At 29.8% G+C, this 26,858-nt stretch overlaps 1 protein-coding gene across 1 annotated transcript; it reads right to left on the bottom strand.

The window, feature by feature from the left end:
- Positions 1 to 4,593: 4,593 nt before the first annotated feature.
- LOC117921664 (AP2-like ethylene-responsive transcription factor At1g16060) lies at positions 4,594 to 8,191 on the bottom strand. Its single transcript, XM_034839613.1, has 8 exons — positions 7,868 to 8,191; positions 7,688 to 7,770; positions 7,535 to 7,543; positions 7,268 to 7,356; positions 6,957 to 7,030; positions 6,788 to 6,838; positions 6,476 to 6,552; positions 4,594 to 5,296 (listed from the first exon to the last, which is right to left on the bottom strand). The coding sequence occupies exons 1-8, from the start codon at positions 8,014 to 8,016 to the stop codon at positions 4,740 to 4,742; spliced, it is 1,089 nt and encodes a 362-aa protein (XP_034695504.1). The 5' UTR covers positions 8,017 to 8,191; the 3' UTR covers positions 4,594 to 4,739.
- Between the last annotated feature and the right edge of the window lie 18,667 nt (positions 8,192 to 26,858).

The raw sequence follows: 26,858 nt of genomic DNA, 5'->3' as shown, positions 1-26,858 counted from the left end.
AAAAGCTTATAATGGAAAAACTCTAACTTTCTCCTCTAAGTTGTATCATACAACTATAAAGCCTATTGAATCATATGTTGTCGAGAACCAAAAGTTCAATGATGCGTCGAATAATCAAACACTCACATGGGCATCCACTAAAGAACCAAAAGATTCTTTCACCCAATGAAGACTCATGTGTTGTCTGCTTACAAGGTAAATTGATAGTCAAACCAGCTTTTACTAAAATCATATCTGAGTCACCAATCTTTTCAAAAGAATACATGGGGACATATATGGGCATATACATCCACCATTTGGACCATTCCGTTATTTTATGATCTTAATTAATAGATGTTTCTACTAGGTGGTCACATGTTTGTCTCCTTTCTACATGTAACGTTTCTTTTGCTAGACTCATTGCACAAATAATCAGATTACGAGCACAATTTCCATATTATCCAATTAAGACAATAAGTCTTGATAATGCTGGCGAATTTACTTTTCAAGCATTCATTAACTAATGCATGTCATTAGGGATAAATATTGAGCATCCTATTGCTCATACTCATACCTAAAATGGTTTAGTAGAATCCTTCATCAAACGTCTCCAATTAATAGCTCGACCATTACTAATGAAAAACAAATTACCTATTTCCACCTGGGGACATGCTATTATGCATGCTGCAGCTTTAGTCCGTATTCGACCTACAACTTACTATGAATACCCCCCTTCACAACTTGTGCTTGGAAAACAACCAAATATCTCTCACTTACGAATCTTTGGTTGTGCAGTATATGTACCAATTGCACCTACACAACGTACTAAAATGGGTCCCCAACGAAGACTTGGGATTTATATAGGTTTTGATTCTTCATCTATCATAAGATATCTTGAACCTTTAACAAACAATGTTTTTACAGCCCACTTTACTAATTGTCATTTTAATGAGAGTGTTTTGCCATCATTAAGGGGAGAAAATTCAATTCCTGAAGAATGACGAGAAATTAGTTGGAAGACATCTACTATGTTTCATCTTGATCCTCGTACAAATCAATATGAACTAGAAGTTCAAAGGATCATTCATTTGCAAAATCTTGCAAATCAACTACCAGATGCATTTATTGAGACAAAGAAAGTGACAAATTCACATATCCCGACTGCAAATACTTCAACATGGATTGATGTCCTTGTAGGACAGTTAACAAATGAATCTAAGATACGCTTGAAGTGTGGTAGACTTGTCGGCTCAAAGAATGTGACTCCCTAAAAAAGGAGAACCCAAGAAAAACTTGACACTCTAGAAGAGACCATCAAAATGACTGATTAGTTTAAAATTGATAATTCTATAGCCTTAGAAGAGGCACAAATAATGCAGAAAGCCCCTGAAGAGGCACATATTGAACAAGAAGTCCTTGAAGAGGCACAAGTACCTAAAAATTGTGAGATCTCAGTAAGTTATGTACATACGGGAGAAAAATGGGATCAAAATAAAATTGTTATTAACAATATTTTCGTTTTCCAAGTGACCTCCGATATCATAAGAAATTATGAAGATCCCGAACCACAAAATGTGGAAGAATGCCGACATAGAAATGATTAGCCAAAATAGAAAGAAGATATACAGGCAGAGTTAAACTCATTAACAAAACGAGAACTTTTTAGACCTGTAGTCCAAACACTTGAAAATGTAAAGCATGTTGGGTACAAATGGGTATTTGTACTAAAACGCAATGAGAATAATGAGATCATAAGATATAAAGCGCGATTAGTAGCACAAGGTTTCTCACAGAAACCTGGTATTGATTACAAGGAAACATATTCTCCCGTCATGGACGCAATCACATTTCATTTCTTAATTAGTTTGGCAGTCTCAGAAGGACTGGATATGAGTCTCATGGATGTTATTACAACATATTTATACGGATCTATGGATAATGATATATACATAAAAATCCATGAAGGATTTAAATTGTCTAAATTAAATAGTACAAAGCCTCGTAGCATGTACTCAATCAAGTTACAACGATCCTTGTATGGATTAAAACAATCTGGACACATGTGGTACAATTGCCTTAGCAAATACTTGCTAAAAGAAGGGTATGTGAATAACCCTATATGCCCATGCGTCTTCATTAAGAAATCAGAAATTGGATTTGAAATTATTATAGTGTATGTTGATGACTTAAATCTTGTTGGAACTCCTGAAGAGCTCACAAGAACAACAAATTACTTGAAAAAGGAATTTGAGATGAAAGATCTTGGAAAAACAAAATTTTGTCTCGGCCTACAGATCGAGCATTTTCCAAATGGAGTTTTAGTATGCATCAATCAACATACATTAAGAAAGTATTGAAGCGTTTTTATATGGATAAAGCACATCCTTTAGGTTCTCCAATGGTTGTCTGATCACTTGATGTGAAAAATACCCATTTCGTCCTTGCGGAAAAGATGAAGAGTTACTTGGTCCTAAGGTACCATATCTTAGTGTTATTGGTGCACTTATGTATCTTGCCAATTGTACATGTCCAGACATTGCTTTTTCTGTCAATTTATTATAAAGATATAGTTCCGCTCCAACTCGAAGACATTGGAATGGTATCGAACATATATTTCATTATCTTCGCGGAACTACTAATATGGGTTCATTTTACTCAAGGGAATCAAAGCAACAATTGCTTGGATATGTAAATGCAAGATATCTTTCATATCCACATAAAGGTAGGTCACAAATAGGGTATGTGTTTAATTGCAATGGTACTGCTATTTCATGGAGATCTGTCAAACAAACAATAGTAGTCACATCATCAAATCATTCAGAAATACTGACAATTCATGAAACAAGTCGTGAATGTATATGGCTAAGATCTATGTTCCAGCATATTCAGGAATCATGTGGATTCTCCTCTATCAAAAGTGACTCAACAATATTATTTGAAGATAATGTTGCATGCATTGCACAAATAATAGGGGGTTATATTAAAAGAGATAAAATTAAACACATTTCACCAAAATTCTTTTATACACATGAACTCCATAAGAGTGGTGAAATTGATGTGCAACAAATACGCTCAAGTGATAATCTAGCAGATTTATTCACAAAATTATTGCCAACCTCCACATTAAAAAAGTTAATACACCGGATTGGAATGCGTCAACTCAAGGATATCAACATGAGGGGGAGTATGCTTATAAAAGGGTGTTAGTGTATTGTACTATTTTTTCCTTTGTCTAGGTTTTGTCCTACTTGGTTTTACAAGGTTTTTAACGAGGCAGTCCTAACATACCAAGAAAAAAACATTGTATTCTTTTTCCTTCGTTAGGTTTTTCCTCTAAGGTTTTTTACTAGCAAGGTTTTAATAAGACATATTCTTTTAATATGGTGGTCATACAAGGGGGATTGCTGTAAATAAAGTGGTGAATGATCACATTGAATAAAATATTAATGGTTATTTATGAACTCCATTTACTCATCTTTAAGATGAGTAACGGGAGTTCATATGGTGAAGCCTATAAAAGGCTTCTTACACCCTATGTAAGGAGCATCCAGAGAAAAAAAAGCTTGCACTCTTCCTCTCATTCTCTTTCTCTTATTCTCTCTTTCTTTCATTCTCTCAACACTTCTCTTCTTCGATTTCTTTCTCCCCTTTATATATATTATTAAAGTAATCTATAGTCATCTCTACTTTTATTTGAGTCACATTTATTCTCGCTTTACAATAAATAAAAAAAACATTTTTTCTAATTTTAAATACAAAGTCTATTTCAAGACCAATTATTTAAATTAAAAAAAAAAACTATATCTGTCCTTGGACAATTTTCAAACATGGCTAGGACTCATTAATGCTTTTATTTTTTATTTTTTTGACTTTTCTTTCTTTAAAAATTCTAATGAATACCATTAATTCAGAATTTCAATCATTTTCACAGAATTAAATGACAATGACATGCATTATGAGGAAATTAATATCACTAAGCTTCTTACATGCCAATTTGTCTTATTATAAAGAAAGACCATTTTGCTAAGGCTATGTTTGGTTTTTGAAAGTTTGAAGGAAAATGTGTAGGAAAAAAAATTAAAGAGGAAAAGGGAAAAAAATAAAGAATAAATAAAAAATTCATTTGAAGTTAATAAATTACTTTTATATATTATTTAACTCTTTTTATTTATAGATTAAATAATTTAATATATATATTAATAATTTCAATTATATTTGACTTTTTTTTTTTCATTTTTCATAGTAAAATCAAATATGAGAAAAACATTTTCCTTGAAATTTTTTCTTTCCTTAAGGCTTGGTTCTTGAAAAATTCGAGGAAAAATATGACGGAAAAAAATAAAAAGCAAAAGGGAAAAGAAAAAAAAGATTTAAAATCAATAAATTATTTTTATATGCTCCTCTAAAATAATTTCACTTATTTTTCTCTATTATTTAAAGATTAAATAAGTTTAAAATACATAAATTTTTAATTAATTTGAATTATATTTGATTTTATTTCATATTTTTATAACTAAAGGAAACATGAGAAATCCATTTCCTTTATTATTTTTTTCTTGGAACCAAACATAGCCCAAAAACTACCAAAGTTATCTGTTTCCATCCATACCTAAGTAAAAAAAAAAAAAAACCTAATGATTTTATTTTATTTTATTTTTCCATTATCAAGAAGAAATTAAGTAGAAAATGATTTCCAAAAGAATCTAGAATCTATCTTTTGAGCTTAATTTCAAGTCAATCTTGTAGCTGTAATTTCATGATTATGTGTCAAGCTCGCACTGGAACATAGGGGAAGAGAAGGAGTACTTCAAGTCGCCAAAAATAATATCATCACTCTCGCCATAGCTGTTCGTCTCCTGACAATCAAAGTAAGTCTGAATGTCATCTGGAAAGCTACTCCTGGGCATCTCGATCTGATCTGGAGGAGTCAATGGGCAGTCTGCAGTTGATGTTCTCTCTAACATTTCCTTGAATTTTGATGACTGTAACAAAAGCCCAAGTGCAGATGATGCACCACCACCACCACCACCACTGCCACTGCCACCGGCACCCGATCGTGCATGGCTTAGAGGCAGCTCAGTCGCATCCGAGCCATGCTGCTGTTGGAGGAAGCTCATGCCAAGCTCATGATCACTTGGGTTAGGGTTTGGAGCTGGGCTGCTTTGGCCATTAGGGTTTTGCATGGAGCCAACACTATCACTTTGGTTAGGTCTAAGCCACTTGATGTAACGGCTGAGGTCAAAGTTGGTCACAGCATTAAGTCCTCTGTACTCTATAGCTGCCATGTCATATGCAGTTGCTGCCTCCTCCTGGGTGGCTGCAGTAAATAATGGGAACCATCAGGGGCATTTTGGGAACAACAGCCAACTTACAACTCCTAATCAATTCAGAATTCAATTTTCTTGAGAAATTGGGTGGTGGGTTGGAAAAATTTATAAAGTGGATTGAGGCAGTTGGGTGTTAGAGGTTGGGCCACCACACCCCAACCAACTAGGGGTGGTGGATTTCCATACATATATTTTCCACTGAAAACTTGTCCATTTTCTCAATTTGTTGACTGAAATTTCTTCATTTGAGGCAAAAAATTTATGATGAAGTTTAAAACCCACAATTAATGTGACCTGCAAATTGGACTCACCATGTGTAAATTCATTGATTGGAGGCATGCATATGGCAACAAGTTAGTTTTTGGTTGAAATTAATGAAAAAGTTGAAAGTCATGTATGATGTAGGTGCATGAATATTTAAGAATAAAGTCATATTCTAGCTAGGGTTTTTAATAATTCCTTGATGGGGATGGTTTGTGGTTTTCTCTTGGTTGGCAACCCACAAGTTCTTTTCACTTACTCATTTTTCACTTTTATATTCCCTTTTTTATTAAAAAAAAAAAAATAGGTCAATGGTTTCAAATTTTAATCAATGTTAAATAATTATTTAATATTCTTCCAAGATCAAATTTTGTTTCTAGTGTTTTGTTTAGAAACTTTTCCATCCCTTCAATTATTTTAGGTTGTTTATTTTTTAGAATTAACCAATTTATATAAAATATTTTTAATTAAATATTTTAATACACAACTAGTATTTTTTTTTTCTCTTCTTGACATTTTGTATATAAAGATTTTTAGAAGATATTTCTAATTTTTTTAATACTTAAAATTTTTCGTTTTTTAAATATTAGAAATATTGAAAACACTTTCTAAAATTACTGTCAAATGTATTCTTAAAATATGTTTTAAATTGATTCTAAAAAACGTTTTTAGCTTGAAAAGTGTTTTTGAAAAAAAAAAAAGTGTTAATAAAATTTAAAAAATAGTTTTAAAATTTTGAAAAATTACTAGTAGTGTTGAAAATTTGGTTTTTAAATAAATACTTGATAGATGATTATTTTATAAATACTTTCAGATAAAATATTTTCATTAGTAACATTTGAGTGAAACACTATGGAAGTTAATAGATCGGTAAATTTAAAAATAAAAAAAGGTAGAAGAGAAATTACCATAGGTTCCAAGGTAAAGATATTTGTTGCCAAAAACTCTTCCAATTCTAGCCTCCCATCTTCCATTATGATGGTGCCTGCACATTTAAATTACCTACAGTTTAAATAAGGGAAAATTCATTCTTCATACAAATTAATTAATATTGTTTCATTCTTTTTGCTAATATATTTATTGGATTCATTAAATTCCACCCTCCAAATTAAATTGTCTCCAACTTTAAATCTAGATATATTAGGAATATTTTTTAAATTTAAATTTAGATTTATGAAAAAAAAATTAATACAAAATAAATGGATTTATTTTGTAAGTACCTGGCTACGCCTCTGTATTTTGACACCCCTCGAGAAAACCCACTACTTTTTCTGTAAATTCAATTCAAAAGGAAAAGAAAAGAAAAGAAAATTTCATCTCAATATCTCCAATCTCCAAACCATTTGTAACTTAGATTCCTGATATAAATCCATAGATAATGATACTTGCCTCCTCAAAGATCCAATATATTCTTCTTTGGATTGTCCTTCCATTTCTTTAAGCTCCTCTTGATATGCCGATAACTACAATATTCACAATAATTTATTATTATTGTCATTTTTTTAATAATTCAATTATTTAATAAATTATTTGGACATAATTAATAAAATAAAATAAATACACAATTATTCTTAATTTACGAAAAAATATTTGAAAATTTTATGTTTATGAAAATCAGAAGATAAAACATATAAGGAAAAAAAAAAGTAAATAAAGGGATCAAACCATCATTAATGTATTTGGGAGGTGAGATAATTTACTGGGAAATTGAGAATGGTCTCTTGACCCCAGTACTTCAATGCTGCCAAGTCATAAGCATGTGCTGCAGCTTCTTCATCATCATAAGCCCCTACCAAACCCACAACCATAAACTCAGCAAAATCCTCCAAAACCCTAAGGACTGAATTCAAATTAACATACTGATGGTGATCATATGAAAAACAACTTAGAAAAAATTTCTATTTTCTTTTCTTCGATCTTGGAAAGAAAAGGGTACATGTGAAGGCAGTTAATGGCACCAAACTCACCTAGATACACTGCATTTTCATTTGGATCCCACCACCACCATTAATTCCAGAACCCCATCAAAGAAACCAGGAAAAAAAATCAGTAAAGAAAAAAAAATTTCAGAAGATAAACCCTAGTAGGTGATGATGATGATGATATTCTTTTTCATCTACCTTGCCTTCCCTTTTTGTTTTGTGACTCATTCCAGCAGTTCTTATCCCACAAATGAGCCTCATACCGACCCGTCCACCGGTGCCTGAAACCGACCACCTCCCATCAACATAAACGCAATAAACAAACAACAACAAAAAAAAAACAAATCCTGATCAAGTCAGCAATGCCTGCAACTTCACCTTGTAACGCCCCGAAAAATGGAGCTTCTCTGCGGGGGAGAGTCTCTAGGGACACTCTTCCTAGTCCTCTTGACCTTGGCCACACTGCCACCATTGTTGTTAGTACTATTACCAGTGGTTTTCTGGCTCTTCTGTGAGGTCTTGGCCATGAAAGCCAGGGAGAAAAATGATAAAAAGAGGGAGTTGGGAACTTGGGTGTATGAATATGACCGGGTCTTGAAAGGAAAAGGGCATATAAAGAAAGAAGGAGAGGCCCTTTTGGCAGGGAGTGGAGTATGTGGGCTGGCAAAAATTAAAGAGAAAGAGAGAGGGGGCCGGCCATGGAGGGTGAAATTTGGTGTAATTTGGCCGTCTCTGAACGGCTATTTGTTGTGGTTTTTTCTCCTTTGTCCCCATTTGTAGGCTTAGAGTTGTGTATGGGCTGGTCCAGCTGCTTTCTTTATTCTTCTTTGTGTGGTTATGGAGATGAGAAAATGTTTGTAAAAAGGTGTGGTTTATCATATTGATTACGATGAGACCCGTGTGGGGATCATATTGAATGTGATTTCTTATTTTATTTTTATTTTATTTTAACAAAATTGAAGATATTTATGATGGGTTGGGAGAAGTGGGTGTCTCTATGTTTAAGGATACACTAATAAATGGGTTGAATATCTATTAGGTTTTGTTGTTGATGAGTAATCAAAGAAGCACAAGTAAAAGTAGAAACTAGTTAGATTGTTTTTATGAAGATGATAACAATTTTTACCTTTTCAAAGAAATTTCAATTCGACTCAAGTATACTCTACTTGCAAAAGGTGAGATTTTGTGGATTACTTTATGGGTTAAGGATAGGCTTTACGTGTTTGAAATAATTATTAGTTTCCCTTGAAAGAAAAATAAATATTTGATTAAAATTGAAAAAGATGAAAAGTATTTTTGTAAGAAATTGATTGTTTTTTAAAAGGTTAGATTTGTAAAATTGAAATTATTTCCTTAATTTTAGATGGTGTTTGTTTTTTTGGTTGAATAGAAAAAATTAAAATATTTGACTTTTTCTATTCAACTAAAAGTAATATTTTGATATCAAGTAATATAACTAATCTAAAAACTTATTAATAACAAGTTCACTTTAATTATATTGGTTGATAGCAATGGGTTGTTTTTAATAAAATATTTTGATTTTTTCTATTTAACCAAAAAACAAACACTACCTAATCAAGTAACCATCTAAAAAAACAGAAAGAGTTCATATGATGCTAATTTTGTGTGATTTTTTTTTTTTCAAAAGTTTCATTAGAATAAAATTTGTGTTTAGTTGGATGGAGAAAAAATAGGTTTTATTTTTAAAACTTAGATAAATCAAATTGAGTTATATGAAATTTATGTTTGAGAGTTTTTCGTGCTTTGAGCTTGTTTGGTAACTATTTTCGAAAATGATTCTAAAAAATAGTTTTTAAAAACAGTTTTTGAAAATTGTTCTTTATTTTTTGTAGAACAAAAGTCTATTTTGAAACGTAAAATGTTTTTAACATATTTTTAAATATATATTTTTTAAAAAAATTATATCAACTATTTTATTTTTAATCATTCTATATATTTGTATAATTATTTCTTAAAATAATTCTCAAAAAACAAATGAAAAAAAAAACAACTAAAAGATGTTATCTGAAAATAACAAAAAATAAAAACATGGTTTTTTTTTTTAAGAACAAAAAATTGTTTTAAAAAATAGTTCCCAAACAAACCCTTAATAACCTATATAATGTTCTTTGCAGTCCTTCTATAAATTTCCAATTGAAATAAACCCTTACTTTATCTTAAACCTATATGATGTTCTTTTCCATCCTTCTATACATTTTCAATTTTCAATGGAAATGTATTTTTAGAGCCCTTACTTTATCTTAATATAATTGGAATTGTGGATAAAAGTTGTTTTTAATCAACTCATTTGGCCTAATATCTCAAATTGTTAATTTTGTTTTTAAATTTTTGGTGGAGTTTAATTATTAATAGGAGAATTAGATTGGATGAGTAGCTTACATAAAATTTGACACCTCTTATGTCATACATTATTAATACCCCACCTACTCATTTTCCTAGAAAATTGAAGATCATGTGCCTAACATTTAACTTTGGTAGGTGTTCCATATGGTGTCCCTCAAGTGTTACTTCCGGAAAATTTAAATTAAATTTTAATGGACCAAAATACCGAATAAAAGTGTTTTAGGATGGTGAAAAGACACTTTAATGAAACTATACAAATTGCTACAAATAAACATCTAATTGATGCACTAGTAATTATTACAAAATTTATAATCTTGTAGTTTGGTAACCGTTTTAAAAAATAGTTGTAAAAAACAGTTTTTGAGAAATTAAGTTTGTTTGATAATTGTTTTTTAGAATGGTTTTCTGTTCTTTAGAACAAAAAATAGGAAAACACGTTTGATAACCAAAAATTGTTTTCTGTTTTATGTTTTTAAGAATAGAAAACAAATTGTTTTCGTATAACATTTTTTAATTGTTTTATGTTATTTTCACTTGTTTTTTGAAGCTTGTTTTAAAAAAATAATTATATAAACATATAGAATGATTAAAAATAAAACACTAAGACATAAAAATTATTTTTAAAACATATTTAAAAATATTAAAACAGGTTAAAAATATTTTAAGTTTTCAAATAGATTTTGTTATACAAAAATCATAAAACAGTTTTCAAAAACTATTTTTAAAAATTGTTATTCAGAATTATTTTGAAAAACAGTTATCAAACAACCCTTAAAATTATTCTCTAATGTTTTGTAGAATAAAAGCTTGTTTGAGAATCTAAAATGTTTTTAATATTTTTAAAAGTACTTTATTTTTAATCATTTTATATATTTGTACAATTATTTTTTAAAACATTTCTAAAAAAAAAGTAAAAACAAATGAAAATTTAAAAAATATTATCTAAAAACACCATATTTAAGTTTTTAAGAATATAATAAAAAATAAAATAAAAACAGTTTTTTTTGTTGCCAAATATGTTTCTTATTTTTTATGTTCTAATTGCAAATTGTTCTAAAAACTAGTTGCCAAAAAAGCCCTAGATTTCTAAATTTAGAAACTAAAGCTAATTACAAAAATTTATAATAAAAATACTAATATTATTGGTTTTATTAGGATATTTGAAAATTAACTCAACAGTTAAATATTTATAAATATCATCATATTTATAGAAGTAAATATAACAATAATGAAGATATTTACTATATTGAATCTATTATTTGAAAGTCAAATTTCTATAAAGATATTATAAAGTATGAATTTGAATATTACCTATAGATAATTTTTTTTAATAAAATTATACCTTATCTCTCTCCTTCCACCAAAAAAAAAGAAAAAAAGAAAAATAAATAAATAAATAAATAATCACTTAATTTAAATTCCATTTTATTTGAAACATTTGGTAAGTTTGTATACAAGTCGAAATATGCATAATTTCAAATAACTTAAGCAATTTAAAACTTGTTGGCTTCAATAAAAATAAACCTAAATCAACAAATTCAAACTATCTTCTATAAGACCAGGTATCATATATCAAAGTAATAACGTTACCTCTAAAAAAAAAAAAATTAAAGAAATAATGTTGGATAAATTTTTTTTGGAAGCAACATTGACCATAATGTGAAATATTGGCCTTATTAATTATCTTTGTACTAATTAAAGTGGTTTACATTTTAGTTAAAAAAAAATATCTAAAAGAAAAATGTGAAATCAATCTAATCAATCCTAAGGTAAACATCCGAGAGGGGGATGAATAGGATGTTGATTTTTTCTTTTAATAAATTTTTTTATCAAATTTTAAGCAAATAACAATAAATGAATAAATTACAATGTAATTAAAGCGAGGACATATAGGAAGATGTAAACAATGAATTTATAGTGGTTCAAAAATGACCTATGTCTACTTCCTCTTCCTTTAATCCAAGCTTGAGGAATTCCACTATCACCAAGATTTCCTTCAACCAAAGACTTCAATAATTTACACTTAGATTTTCTAGCTCCAATTGGTCTTTACAATTCCCTCAAGATAACTTTCTTGAAAATTGAATGCAATTAAAATGACTCTTTTTTAAATAAACAAATTGAAATCATTAATTTAAATTTTGTTAATAAAATACTTTAAAATTTCTTTTAACTTAAGCATAAATATATGAAAATGATTATTTATGGAACTAAGAAAAAAATATGGAAAAAGAAAATACAACTATAAGAAGATACACCTAATAAATATACAACAACTATAGAAAATGCATTTAATAAATATAGAACAACTATCAGAAAATATATCTAATAAATATACAACAAATTGAAACTATGAACAACCCAAAGAACAAAAATAAAAATAAATAAAGAGGTAAGAGAGGGATACCCCAAATACGTTGGATGCTCCCACAACTTATTAGTGTAGCTCTAATAATACCCAAGTGATAAAAAGTAGTGCATTCTCTTACCCATAAAATAATAATAATAATAATAATAATACAACTAGCAAAAAAAATACAAGAAAACCTTAAAAAAACATAGAGAAAAATCCTAGTGAAATATGAGATGTCCTCCATTTTTTGCCTAGGGTTTTGTGCCCTTAAAATAGCTTTCTCGAACCTTCTATTCTTTTCAAAATCTAACCCTCCACACGTCATTCATCCACAACTTGACTAATAATCACCTCAACCAATAACGATGCACAAAAAATGAAACCCAAATGAGTAAATGAAATCCAAAGGGCTCAATATGATATTTGATAATCCAAGCTCAAATGAAATAATATTGTCACACCCTGGTTTTCAGACTTAACAATTGATACTCAAATACAACATAAGTGCTTTAAAAAAATATGGGGATACAAAAATTTAAATTTTGAGTTCTTGCTTGATTTTGTGCAAAAAGAGAATATGAAAACCTGTTATAAAAAGGTATACATCCTGTATTAAACTTTATAATTATTAGTTAACAAAATATGATATGTTTTACAAAAAGAACTTGTATTACATTACTTTAGATATACCAAAACCCCATTGTTCACTACGAGTAGCCCATACTACAAGTGTACATGACAAATATACATTACATCATTCCTTCAAAAAGATTTAGCCATTGTATGATACAAAGGCAAAGCCTCAAAACACTTTCAATGTGAGCAAATAGCATCCAATCAACAGAAAAGCAATGCTCAAGCATTATTTCCAGCATAGGTCTTTTGACCTGTATCTAAAGGTGGAAGAGATAGGGTGAGTTCACAACTCAGTAGGAAAGTTTATAACCACCCTAAGCATACCCTTAAAAACCTTGAATTAAACGTATAATAGCTAGCATGCATGATAAACATTTTATAACCATTAACAAATATACAATAATGTTAAGCATGTATGCATGTGTTTAATGGTTTCATCTCTACTTTTCCTCATCCATCCTTTCGTAACTGATAAACTGGTAACCCCCACCAATGTTCACATCAGATACCAATGCTCCACAATATACTCGATCAATATAATAATGACTATTATGGGACTATCACCTAAGGGTAAGTCATACCCCGTGTCTTCTGGGACTCATACCCAAGGGTAGGTCCAACCTCATGTCTTTAGGGACTAAAACCCAAGGGCAGGGGCAGGACCAACCCCATACACCCACATTAGAGTGTCTTCCTCGAGGGCTTTAGGAGCTTTCACCCAAGGACCCACGATCCCACATAAACAATATATCAAAGGATAGTGTTTATAGCTTCACATAAACACTTCTCACATATCAATCAATTCTCTGGATATCATCTATCATTATTCCATATCCTTCTTACAATGCAACCACACCATGAACTATTTTCACAACACTGAACCATGAATCTTCATACCAATATACGTTCCAATATCGTTGTAACATTTCAATACAATAAACTGAGATACAATGACACATTTAAACATTCCATGAAATCATAGAAATGACATGAAATTTCAATAAATGTTTCAAGGAAAGAAACCAAAATACACCATGGAATGGCATAAAATTCTCTATCTTACACTGACTTCCCCTTTGTGATTCTTCTATGTAGGCGATCTTTACCTATTACAAGGAACTGAAATGAAACAATATAATTTAGGTTTCCTAACCATGAAAATTTATACAGTTAAAACTTATGACATTTTCCTTTGTTACTAATTTTTAACAACTTACTGTTGTTAATTTTTAATTCTCATATTCTCTAATCTACATGTCCATAGGTTTTCAAATCAAATTTGAATTGAATTAAACAATATTTACAATGCATATTAATATTCCCTAATTAATTACCAAACACTAATTATTTTGATTTTCCTAAAGCCTGACCTAACCCATTAACAAGTCCCAAGTGTCCAAATAACCATATTAATCACATGTTTTACTAATCTATTTTTCAATCAAACCAAACTAAACAAAGATGTATGTTGATCTTTTCATCAATAAAATACTTAAGTTAAAACACTTTAAACCTTAATTAATTCTAATTTATAACTAAAACATGTTTATAACTAAATACACTCAACTTTTACATAAACTTTACCACTAATTTGTTTCAAAATATCATTAGGAACCCAAATATACCAAAATTACTAAATTAATCAACTTCCTTACCTCAAATCTTCACTTTCTCTCTCTAGATTCTCTCTCTAACCCAGGCTGCTACAGAAACAAGGCTCCAAAACAAGGCTGCATGCCCTTATAAAAGGTCCCCAAGCAACAAAGCAAGTGGTAGCAAGCCATAAAGCTGCCACCAATCTCAACTTTTCAAAATTGCTATTTAGTCCTTCAAGTTATCCAATATTAAACCTATAGCTACCCATTAGTCCTTTAGGTTTCATAACTCTAATCAGCCCCTAAGAATCTAATAAGCATGTTTAAGTCATTAGCTAATCCTACTTAACCTTAATCAAGGTTTAATTCATAATTAAACAATATTAGTACTAAACTAGTTTTAACATCCAATTAAGCACGTTTAAAGTTAAGTACTAAGATAATCATTATCACCTATTTAATTCATTAGTACTAGGTATTACAAATATCTTAAGCCCAACTCAATAACATGCAACTCAGAAAAACCTAAAATTAATACAAAGCTTAAATTAATACAAATGTAATAGGGAACCCAAATTAGATAAACACAAGCCTAATAAGATAAGCAAAAAATAACCAAAAATAAACAATCCCAAAACGTGAACAAGAACTATGAAGATCAAAAGAATTAAAAAAAAATTGAGAAGGAAAGTTACCCATTTTATTGAGACTCGAGAATGAAGATCACATCCAATGGGCAATGACTGGGTGTTATGGACATGGGGTGTCTGTTGGGAACCCTACATTACTTCGTTCGTAGACCTTGGATCTCGTAGGGTGCATATATCTATCCCTAGGCATCTTTAAATCTATTGTAGAAGAATAAAATGACAATAAAAACCATTATTAACTATAGATCTAGAGATATAATACTCATACCTGTGATTTGAATGTTCCTAAATTCAAATCCATCTAATGAAAATGAAGCCCAAAGAGTCCGGAGGTCTCATACACCTAAGATCTTCCACCCAATGACTCGAATCACAATCTTGGCACTCCAAAGTGTGGGCTTTGAAATGGAGGAATCATAGGCTCACTTTTTCTCTTTTTTGAAGATGGAAAACAACACTTACATTAAAAAGTGATGAAAACCCTAACCCCTAAGTGGTATTTATTCCCCTACTAGGATTAAGTGACTTGAGCCCAACAAGGCTTGAGTCACTTAATTTAACCCAAAATGGGTCCTAAATGATTAATTAACCTCATAAAGTTATTAAATTAATCAATTAGCCAAATCCAGAAGCCTTGTTTATTATCTCTTGTGCAACTTTATGTAATTACCAAAACACCCTTATGCACAAGAATGACACTAGAGTCAATCCAACCCTTATAAACCTTGTCATCATGGTATATGAACTCAAAGTAGGGACCATTGCGAGCCATAGGAGTACTAGCTCCCTCAAAATCCAATTTTAAAGTTGATTGAACATTCCACTAAAAAGAATCAACTACACTCTAGTACCCTATGTAAATAATAACAAAATGAAGTTCAGGTCTATAACTTACTATCCACTATATGCAAACTCCTCATAAACCGGTGTATCTAATTAGGTAGTGTTATCAACTATTAAAATTATCTCTCAAATTCTTGAGTTTCATATCCCACTTATTATGTGATCAACTGACATACTCTAACTTCAAGGAGCATATGTCGAATTCCACTAAAGGAATTACTATGACCACAAATTTTATAATCACATATCCTTTGGATTTCCCAAAGTGGCACACTATCTCAAATATATCATAGTATCTCTATTGAAAACATCTATTGCCACCTATTTCCATCAATAATGACCTAATCTATAGAGATATATGACCACTTTAGGGTCTTATTAATAGGTCAAAGTCCTCTAGTGATTTTGACACAAACTCAATATCCCCTCAAGGTTGAGAGTTCATACAATATAGTAACTTGGTGAATTATGACAATTGATAACCTTACATCATGATTCACTATAGGTCTTGTCCAGTGTGCATCACATATATTAGTACACTCACCATATGAAACTCATCCTAAAGGCCAAGATAAGTCATCTCTCCAATTAAGAGGTGGTGCATTGACCAAACTTTGTTGTTGTACCAAAATACTTAAGCCTAATATGTAGTAGCTTTGGCTAAGAAAAATCAGAGAAAAAACTACTACGACTTTTGTAGTATTCCGAGTATCGTCCTCTAGGACTAGCTTATGGGATTTGTCAATACTAGGATAAATGAATTGTTTTTGTTTAAATCCTAAAGTGAAAAATAATTTGGGAATTATCTTTTAAGAAATGAGATTGAGTGAATGAAACTAAATTAATAACAAAATGAATATTGATTTTTAATTCAATCAATTCAAGTTTGAGGCTTTCCACAATCCAACTTAAGGTATATAAATAGAGAGAATAAAGGTTTATTAAGTAAAGTGATCTTAAGGTTTTGGGATTCTTGGCCGCTCGCTATCAACTTGAGTTCTATAACTCAAAATCGCATCCAAAACCTAATTTTTCCTTTTTAAAATAGATTCCTAAAATCATCAAATGAATGAGATTGATTACTAGTTTAAGATTTCGCTATTTAACCCTTCCTACTCCTCATAACTATGATTTGGGGCAAATAACAATAGGGAATACGAGAATAACTAATGATAAAAAATTTCTAAGGATCACTAGAATCGAGTAATAACATACTATATCATTCCCTAAACTAACTCACAAGGATAGGATAAAAGAATTTGATAAATTGTCACAATAATTAATCTCATTGTTAAAATAATTTACCCATTGTCCCTATAGGTTTCCTAACCCTATGATTTTCATGTTTCAAGCCCCAAGTTGGCTTTTTAGCCTCTCATGAGGGTGATGTCACATTCACAATCCATAATAGGGTAAAAATCCATAATTTGAATAAAAATAAACTAAAAAAAATATATTTAATAAAGAAAAAAGAGAAAACAAACCAAAGTTCTCGCTTTCTTCCACCTTTAATGTCCAACTCTCCGAAAAAATATTCAAGATCTCTAAAACCTAGATTTATATAATATCATCAATTACTTAATGGCACACTCTCATTGGCCATTTATTACAAAAATAATTATCTAAAAATGATTTAAAAATAATAAAATGGTTCTAGTTGTGTAAGGTCCACTTAGGGTGGATGGAGTGCCCTAGATGCAATTTCTGAGGTAGAGAAGGTGAAACATCCAAGTGGCAGTAGGTGAATTCAAAATTGGGGTTTGAATTGGATTTCGAATTGATAAGTTGAATTTCAAAATCATTTCGAAATGACCCTTTAGGTTTGCACAATTGTCTTCAAATGACTATAACTTCTTTATTTCAACTCCGATTTGCACATCCTTTAAAGTGTTGAACTCCTAACTTCCCAAGCTTCAAAAAAATATATAGGATGTATAAAATAGAATCCGGAAAGTTCTCAAATTTTATCCTCAAATTCAAAATATATGTTGCCACTAGATTTTGAGTTCTAAATTTCTATGCAGTTGAATCTTGCTTCATGCCTCATTTCTCATGTTTTCTTACCTTATTTTTTACTCCATGATGGTCATTTCTCATCTTCCAAACTCATGGTATTCTTTTTGCCTTTCCTCATGGTTCATGAGTCTTGACTCACTTATTTCCTCATTTAACCCTTTCTTGATCTTTTAAAATCTAAAGTGATTCAACTTGCACCATTTTTTTCCCATAAACCTGAGAAAATTCCCCAAAGAACAAGTTAAACTCATGGCTAGGACGTTAGCATTGATTTAGATCAAGTTGGGTGATTTGAATGTCTTTTGGTGCACAAATCATATCAAATATGTGCCATTAGAGCACATACTTTGGCTCCAATCATGCATGTTGGGATTGAGTCCAGGAAAGCATGACATGATATAACAAATTGAGATTCATTTATAAATTTATTTATTTATGTTATTTGGTTTCCCTTAAATATCTTATTTGTATTAATTGATTATTTGAGCATACACACCCTACATCACTTACATTGTACATAACTTGGATGCATTAGGAATTGCACAGAAGATCCAAGTCATGGGTTCCTTGTAAAGTAATGAGTCGTCGATAGTTGGTTCATGGATTTGGGTTATCCATCTGAGACTATAGTACACTACCTCCTAATTGGAGGGATAGCTTGTCTTGGATGTCAGGATGGTTTTCCCATGGTAAGTGTACTAGTGCATGTGATGCGCATTAGACAGGACCTACGGTGAATCATGACACAAGGCTATCAATTGTCATGATTTACCGAGCTACTATACTGCATAGACTCTCAATTGAGAGGATATTGAGTTTGTGCCAAAGTTAATAGGAGGCTTTGACCTATGGGTGAGACCCTAAAGTGGTCATATATCCCTATGGATTGGGTCACTATTGATGAAGGCTTGTAACAATAGGTATTCTCAATAGAGGCACCATGATATCTCATGGATTGAGACAGTGTGTCCCCTTGGGTGACCCAAAGGACATGTAATCTAGAAGACTATGGTCATAGTATTTCCTTTTGTGAAAATTTGACATATTCCTCTTAGAGTTAAAGTATGTCAATTGATCACAAAATAAATGAGATCTGTAACTGAAGGATTAGAAAAGTAATCTTGATAAGTGATAGCACTACCTTGTTAGATTAGAACACCAATTCATAGGGAGTTTTCATACAGTGGATAGTAAGTGTGACCCTAAGATTCGTCTCGTTGTTATTTATATAAGATACTACAGTGTAGTTGATTCTCTTTAATGGAATATTGAATCAACTTCATAATTGGATTATGAGGGAGTAAGTACTCCTATGGGTCCTAGTGGTCTCCGCTCTAAACTCATATACTATGATGGCACGGTTTATGACGGTTGAATTGGCTCTTGGTTTATTCTTGTGCATAAGGGTAGTTTGGCAATTATGCAAGATTGCACAAGGCATAGTGAACAAGTTCTCTAGATTGGGCTAATTGATTAATTAGATGACCATGTGTGGTTAATTAATCAATTATGACCCATTTTAGGCTATATTAAATGACACTAGCCTTTGTGGGCTCAAGTCAATTAAGCCTAATAGGAGAACCCTATAGACCCCTCCATAAAGGCTAGGGTTTCTATGACTTTTAGAGAGACTTTGTCTTCCACTTATAGAGAAAAAGAGAGACAGTGAGAGCCAAGAGATCATCATTTCCAAAGTCCACACTTTGGAGTGTCAAGATCTTAGTTTAAGTCATCGGGCGAAAGATCTTGGGTGTACGAGACTTCTAGATTCATTGTTTTTCATCTTCACTAACTGGAATGGATTTGGGAACATCCAAATCAAAGGTAAAGTTCTCTAATGGCTTTCCTCTTTATCCTAGAATTGTAAAAATCTATTTTTTTTCTTTTGTTGCATAGGATCCAAAGGTCGAGGGTAGTTTTGTATGCACCTATACGATCCAGGGTAAAGGAATGGAGAAATCCAAGATTCCCAACAGTACACTATAGTCTTTATTGGATTACCCAAATCCATGAATTAATTGTGGATAACTTATCTATATATAAGGAACTCATGACTTATATCTTTTGTGTAACTCCTAATGCACCAAAGTCATATACAAAGTAAGAGATATGGAATGAATGTTTAAATCAATGTTAATGCATAAAAGGGATAGTAAGGAGATAGTTAAGTTTGACATTGTTACATTATGTCTTGCTTTCAGGAACTCAATCCTAATAGTGTCTACATTGTGCATATAATGGAGACATGAGGAGAAGGTTGTTGTGGGTGGCATGGAGATGGGAATGGTGAGGACAAACTGAACTAGTGGTGACGTCGATGAAGGAGTGAGGTGAGAATAGGGAATGGAGAGAAAGAGATGTGGGGTGGTGAGTTGTGGTAGTGAGGTGGTGAGGTGTGAGTGCATATGAGAAATGAGAGAAGAGTGCAAATTGTGTGAAAGAGAGGGATGGACAATTTGGGTGGTGAGAAAATAAGAAAAACGAAAAAAAAAAAAAAAAATGGGGGCAATGGGTATGGAAAAGAGAAAGTGGGAAGGAAAAGGAAAGTGAGAAGAGTGATGGGGAAATGAAGGGGATAGAGGGTCTAAAATAATGTGGATTGTGGCTAGGGGTTTTCCTTTGTTTTTATTTTTATTTTTTTTATTTTAGGGGTCCACAACCCTTTTTAACCTCACAACCCTTTTTAACCTCCCAACACTTACCAATCCTAAACTCTAATCTTATTTCTTCCCAATTTTCTCCTCTTTTCTTTCCTTTCCTTCCTTTTCTACCTTCATGTATTTCTCTTTCCCTTTATTTTCTTCCTCAACTTTTTTTTAAAACCCTAAAATTAAAATATACTTTTGTTGCACTTCGCTCAAATACCAAAGTCAAGTTGTCTAGTCAATTTGCAAGGGTTGAAGGGGACAACGCCCCTTGGAGAAATTTTTTTATGTGATAATTGACGAGTTTGCCTCTATTATATATTTTAACCCTTTTATGTTTTGGGGTTTTGTTTTTTGAGAGAATGCGGCCGCGGATGAGAGGTGTTTTGAGAGGTTCACCGTTGTACTCCTCATTCCTCTTGATTAGTGGATTCGTAAGTGTTGGTGCACTATGTGGATGTAGGGACCATATTGATAGTCAAACCACATTAAAAATCTCGTGTTCTTTATTTTCTACTTGTGTGTTTGTGTGATTTGGTTAACAGCAGTGTGACCATGCTATTAGCGGTTACCTATGAAAAAAATTTAAGGAATAAAATGAAAGAAAGAAAAGAAAAAAATGAGAAGATGAAGAAGATATGGTGTTAAAGTTTGGGATGTATGGGTGTTGATAGCACAAAGAGAAGGACATTTTCATCATTTTACATGTAATTTATTTTCTAAAAATGGATAGATGTATAAAGAGATAGGTGGATGCATGAAAAAATGAGGTAAATACATTTAACAATGCTCTTATAACAACTCAAAAGTTTTAAAAATAGGAGAAAAAATTTACTTTTTGTATAAGATTAAAATGAAAAAAAAAATGAATTTTTCCATTAAAATAAAATTATTTTATTAAAAGCAATGAGTTAAAAAAAAAATTAAAATTGCCTTAAATAAAAAACAAACAAACAAACAAAAATATTTTTAGCTAATGTAAAAAAATATAACAAATAAATTAATTCTTATTTAAAATTTGCTATTTTGAATGAAAATTTTGCATTAATTTTCTTCATTCTAGATAGATCAAAGCTTATTCGGACATGAAATCAAAATACAAATGCCACCTCAATAATTTTTTTATTTAAAATTTGAAGTCATTCAAACTTCTTGTAAACATTAATGATTGTATTGGGAGTTACTCTCACTTTTAATGTAGTCATTTTTAAAATGATTGTATAATATAGAAAATGTTTGAAAAAAAAAATTATTTGTATTTGATTATGTTTTTATAAGAATTTGTCATATGAATAATTTTGAGATAAAAATAAAGTAAATAATTTTATCATTTTATAAAACTTATAATATTATAAATATCCATGGAAAATTTTTATTTCAAACAAATAAGTTTTTTTCACAACTTTCTTTAGCCAATAGTTATTATATTTAAATTTTTATTAAAAGAATTATTAAATCCTAATATGCACAAACACACATATTATCAAAATAAACTCTTTGAATTTCACAAATCTTCCCTCAAATTAGGGTAAAGAATTCATTTGATAATGTTTTAGAAAGCACTTTCACTATAAAAAGCATTTTTGAAGAAAAATTTGTGTTTGGAAAAAATTAAAACACTCTATATTTTCCTTATCAAAATATTACCCTTTGAATTTCACAAATCTTCCATCAAACTGGGGTGAAGAGTTCGTTTGATAATGTTTTAAAAGACACTTCCAGTATAAAAAACTTTTTTTTGGAGAAAAATTGAGTGTTTGGAATACTACTCTTTGAATTTCACAAATCTTCCCTCAAATTGGGGTGAAGAGTTGATTTGATTATGTCTTAGAAAGCACTTTCAACATAAAAAGCTCTTTAAAAAAAAAATTGAGTGTTTGGCAAAATTTAGAACACGCTTTTAAAATGTTGAAAAAATGCTTGGTGCTTTCTAGAAAAACTCTTTATATATTTCTCATAAAAACACTTTCATTAAAAGCATTTTGAATGGAAACATCATCTAATGCTCTCTAATTCTTTTTCATAACTCATAAGTATAAACAATTTCTAGTCAAAGAATAATATTAAAGAAATTAGGGATCCAAAACTTTTATAGAATAACTTTTAAGTTGTGGTTCATAATTTAATCTTTTTTCATATATTCAAAAGAAAAAAAATTCCTTTTGCCCATTTTGGAGTACTTTTAAAAATGCTAAAAGCACTCTCTAATATTTCAAAACACTTTCTTATAAAATGTTAAATATTTGGTCAACTTTTAAAAATCACTTCAAAAATTTTGAAAAATCACTTGAAATGACTCCCAAACTATCACTTTTGTGCTATTTAATAACAAACATTTTTGTTTTTCAAACTAGATAATTTTTTATATTTATGATTCATCGGAACAAAAAAAGGCTCGGATAGGTACTAGTCGTGGGAATAAAATAAAAAGGCCCTTTTGAACAAACTCCATCGATGTGATGGGTTCCATTTGTTTCACCTTAGGATGATAAATAACCTACTTAATTCAGTGGTTAAAGTATTGCTTTCATACCGTAGGAGTCATTGGTTCAAATCCAATAGTAGGTAAAACTTATTAGATACCATTGATATATTATCAAAAACACTATCAAAACACTTTTTTTAATTTATATCCAAACATTATTGTTATGCTTGGTTCTAGGAACTAAAAAAAAAATACCTAAGGAAAATTGGTTTTCTCATATTTGATTTTACTATAAAAAAATTAAATATACTTTTTAATCTTTATGTAGAAAAGTTAAAATAGATGAAATAATTTTACAGAATCATAAAAAAAATAATTTATTAACTTTAAATCTATTTTTTTTTCTTTTTTTTTTCTCTCTATTTTCTTTCCCTCGTTTTTTCTCAAATTTTCTATGAACCAAACATTGCCTAAACAATTCTCTTTTTCCATCTTCTTGAATTACTAGTATTAAATAAATCTTAGATCCTATTTGAAAAACATTATAATTATTTTTTCAAAAACACTTTCTAAATAGAATTCCCTAAAAACATCTAATTTAAAATTTTTTTTTTTTTTTTAACACTAAAAAGCATTTTCAAGTATTAATGAAACACTCCTAGCTAATACCATCCTATCATAAATACACCACCAAAGTTGATTTGGTGACCATATTTGATGGGAGAAACATCATGAAGTAGAGGGAAGTTGGGAAGTTGGGAAGCGGGGAAGCTGGGAAGCTGGGAACTTGGGAGATGTGGGCTACTTGATTTGAAAGAGTTATTACAAAGTAGGTGAGATTTGGAGCCCCACCACACTAATTCCTCTCCCAATCTCCAAATGTTTTTATGACATGTAACCAACCCTAGCGGCCTCAAAAGGGTTTAGAGGACCACCTTGGGATTCTTCTAAGATAATGAATTTCAGACTTTAAAGTTGGAAAAATATTATTATGATATAAAATATGAAAAATATGATTATGATATAAAACATGAAAAATATGACAAAAAAAAAAAAAAAAGGAAGCATGGTAGGGTCTTTTTAAGTTGTTTTTAATTATTAAAACACATTTATTATTTAAAATGAGAAAAACAATATTTTAGCACTTTCTAGAAATATTTTGAAAAACGATTTTTTTATTATCTCCTCATTATATGATATTTAGAGTCCAATAATCATATTATCACCTCAATAGTGCAAAATGCCTCCAAAGAGAATCATTTAGGTCATGTTTGGTTGGTGGGAAAAAGCATGGGATAAAATAAGAAGGCATAATATATCTTCTCTCATATTTGGTTCATGATGAGATAAATTTTTCCACCTCTTTTTTTACTATGTGGATGAGATATGCTAATCTTAAGTTAAAATATAAGATATACATATTTCATAAATCATAAATTTACTCTTCTTGTTGTACCAAAGAAAGCTTTAATGCAAATAATGTTAGTTTAATATATAAAGATAAATAATTCATACAAAGGTATATGAGATTTTAATGTAGTTCGACCAATCATTTTTATATTCACAAATAAGAGCAAATCATTTCACTATACTATATAAAATATTATAGAGGAAAAAAAATGAGATACAATATTGGGTTTCCCCACTCCTTATATCTACACCTTGAACCACAACCCCCTTCAATCCATGCTCCATTGGATGTCTTTTAGCCTTACTCACATCTCTATCCAACTCACATAATCTTTATAAGCCCATCTCAAAACCTAAAATATTTATAAAGATATTCCTAAGAACTTTCCAGAAATATAATATTATAATAATATATTAATTTAGGAAATCTCCTATACAACATTATTTGCAAAAAAAAAAATTTATATCAATTAGGAATTTGAGATATTTTCCAAAAGGATCAAATTCCATTAAGTCACTCTTTCATATCTCCATATATACCATTTTTGTATCACATCCCAATCCCAATGAGAGAATAATCGACTCCACCTTCAATTAAAATTCATTTTTCCATCTTCTTATGTGTTCTATGCTCTTTAACTTTTTCATAAATCTTTAACCCAAGCTCTAAAACTAGTTTATTGTGCTAGCAAAAGTTTTAATACAAATGTACACAAAATTTTAAAATGGTTCAACCAACCATGCCTACATCCACAAATAAGATAAAATCATTCCATTATATCATTAAGAATATTACAGATGATAGAAACCAAATAAAATTACTAGAATTCTGAAACATCTCATGTTTTTCCACGCTTTATATTAACACCCTAAACCACGAATCCTTTCACTCCACCAAGTATCTCTTATTCTTTTTCACATCTCTATGCACCTCATATAATCTTTATAAGCTCATTTTCATATTATAACTTTTCCATAGGATATTTATACAGATATTCTTAAATACTTTCCTTATTCTATAAGGAAATTTGATATTATAATTATATATTAACTTAAGAAAGATATTATAAAAAATTATTTACAAAAAGAAATCTATACTAATTAGAAATTTGAGACACTTTCCAACATTTCTTATCCATGTTTATATATTATTCTTTTCGTTAAACAAATATATATATATATATATATATATATATATATATATATATATATATATATATATATATATATATATTGACAAGTATTTTTTTAATTTATAAGTTTTAAATATATTAATTATGAATCTTATGAATAAAGAAATAAAAATATTTACTAAACTATAAATTGTAGAATGATTTTCTAATAATACTAAATATATAATATTAGGATGCAAATAATTTTTATTTTAGGCAAATATCAAACATTGAAAAAATAATACATTTTCGTTTTATTTTTTATTCTTTTTACAAACTGAATATAAGCATGATATAAAATATTTCACTGTATTATGTAATTAATTTTTTTTTTTAAGTAACAAGGCTCTGTTTGATAAGTGTTTTTTAAATCTGAGAAATAGTTTTTGAGAACAACTCTTGAAATTTGTTTTTTGATACTAAGTAGAATAAAAGTCTGTTTGGGAACCTAAATGTTTTTAACATATTTTCTACTTTTTTAAATATGTTTTAAAAATAACTTTTATATGTAATGTTTTATTTTTAATCATTATTCATAATTGTGTAATAAACAACTCTCAAAAAACGAGTGCAAACAACTTAAAACAATTCTAATATAATATCTAAAAACACCATGTTTTCTATTTTTTTTAGTTGCAAAACTGTTTTTTTTTTATTATTATTATTGTTTTAAAGAACAAAAAAATTGTTTTAAAAAGCAACTACCAAATAGGACCTAAGGGCTTCTTTGGTAACTGTTTTCAAGCACAATCCAAAAAACCGGTTTTTGAAAATTGTTCTTTGATGTTTTGTAAAAAAAATGTATGTTTGAAAACTTAAAATATTTTTAACTTATTTTTAATATTTTTAAATTTATTTTAAAAATAATTTATATGTCTAGTGTTTTATTTTTAATCATTCTACATTTTTGTATAAAACAATTTTTGGCTGTCAAATGTATTTTTCTATTTTTTTTTTGTTTTGGAGAATAGAAAAATGCTCTTAAAAACAGTTCCCAAACATACCCTAGGTGATTGTCCGAGAACTAGTTCAACTGATCATCTATAAATCACTTCAAGTAATTATTCAATCATCACTTCAAGTAATTCTCTAAATTCTTAAAAGTGATTTTAAAAATTTTGCTTAACAATTAATTTTTGTAAGAAAACACTTACAAAGTATTTAACCCATTTCAAAATCACTCCCAAACTGATATCTTAATCCACCTAGAATAAAAATATAAGCTTTAGTAAGAAGAAAAACAGTTGGCAGAGCCTCTTC

Source organism: Vitis riparia, chromosome 9, assembly GCF_004353265.1.
Source record: "Vitis riparia cultivar Riparia Gloire de Montpellier isolate 1030 chromosome 9, EGFV_Vit.rip_1.0, whole genome shotgun sequence".
NCBI lineage: Eukaryota > Viridiplantae > Streptophyta > Magnoliopsida > Vitales > Vitaceae > Vitis > Vitis riparia.
Note: the sequence above shows the minus strand (reverse complement) of the source record. Positions and strands in the feature narration are given on the sequence as shown.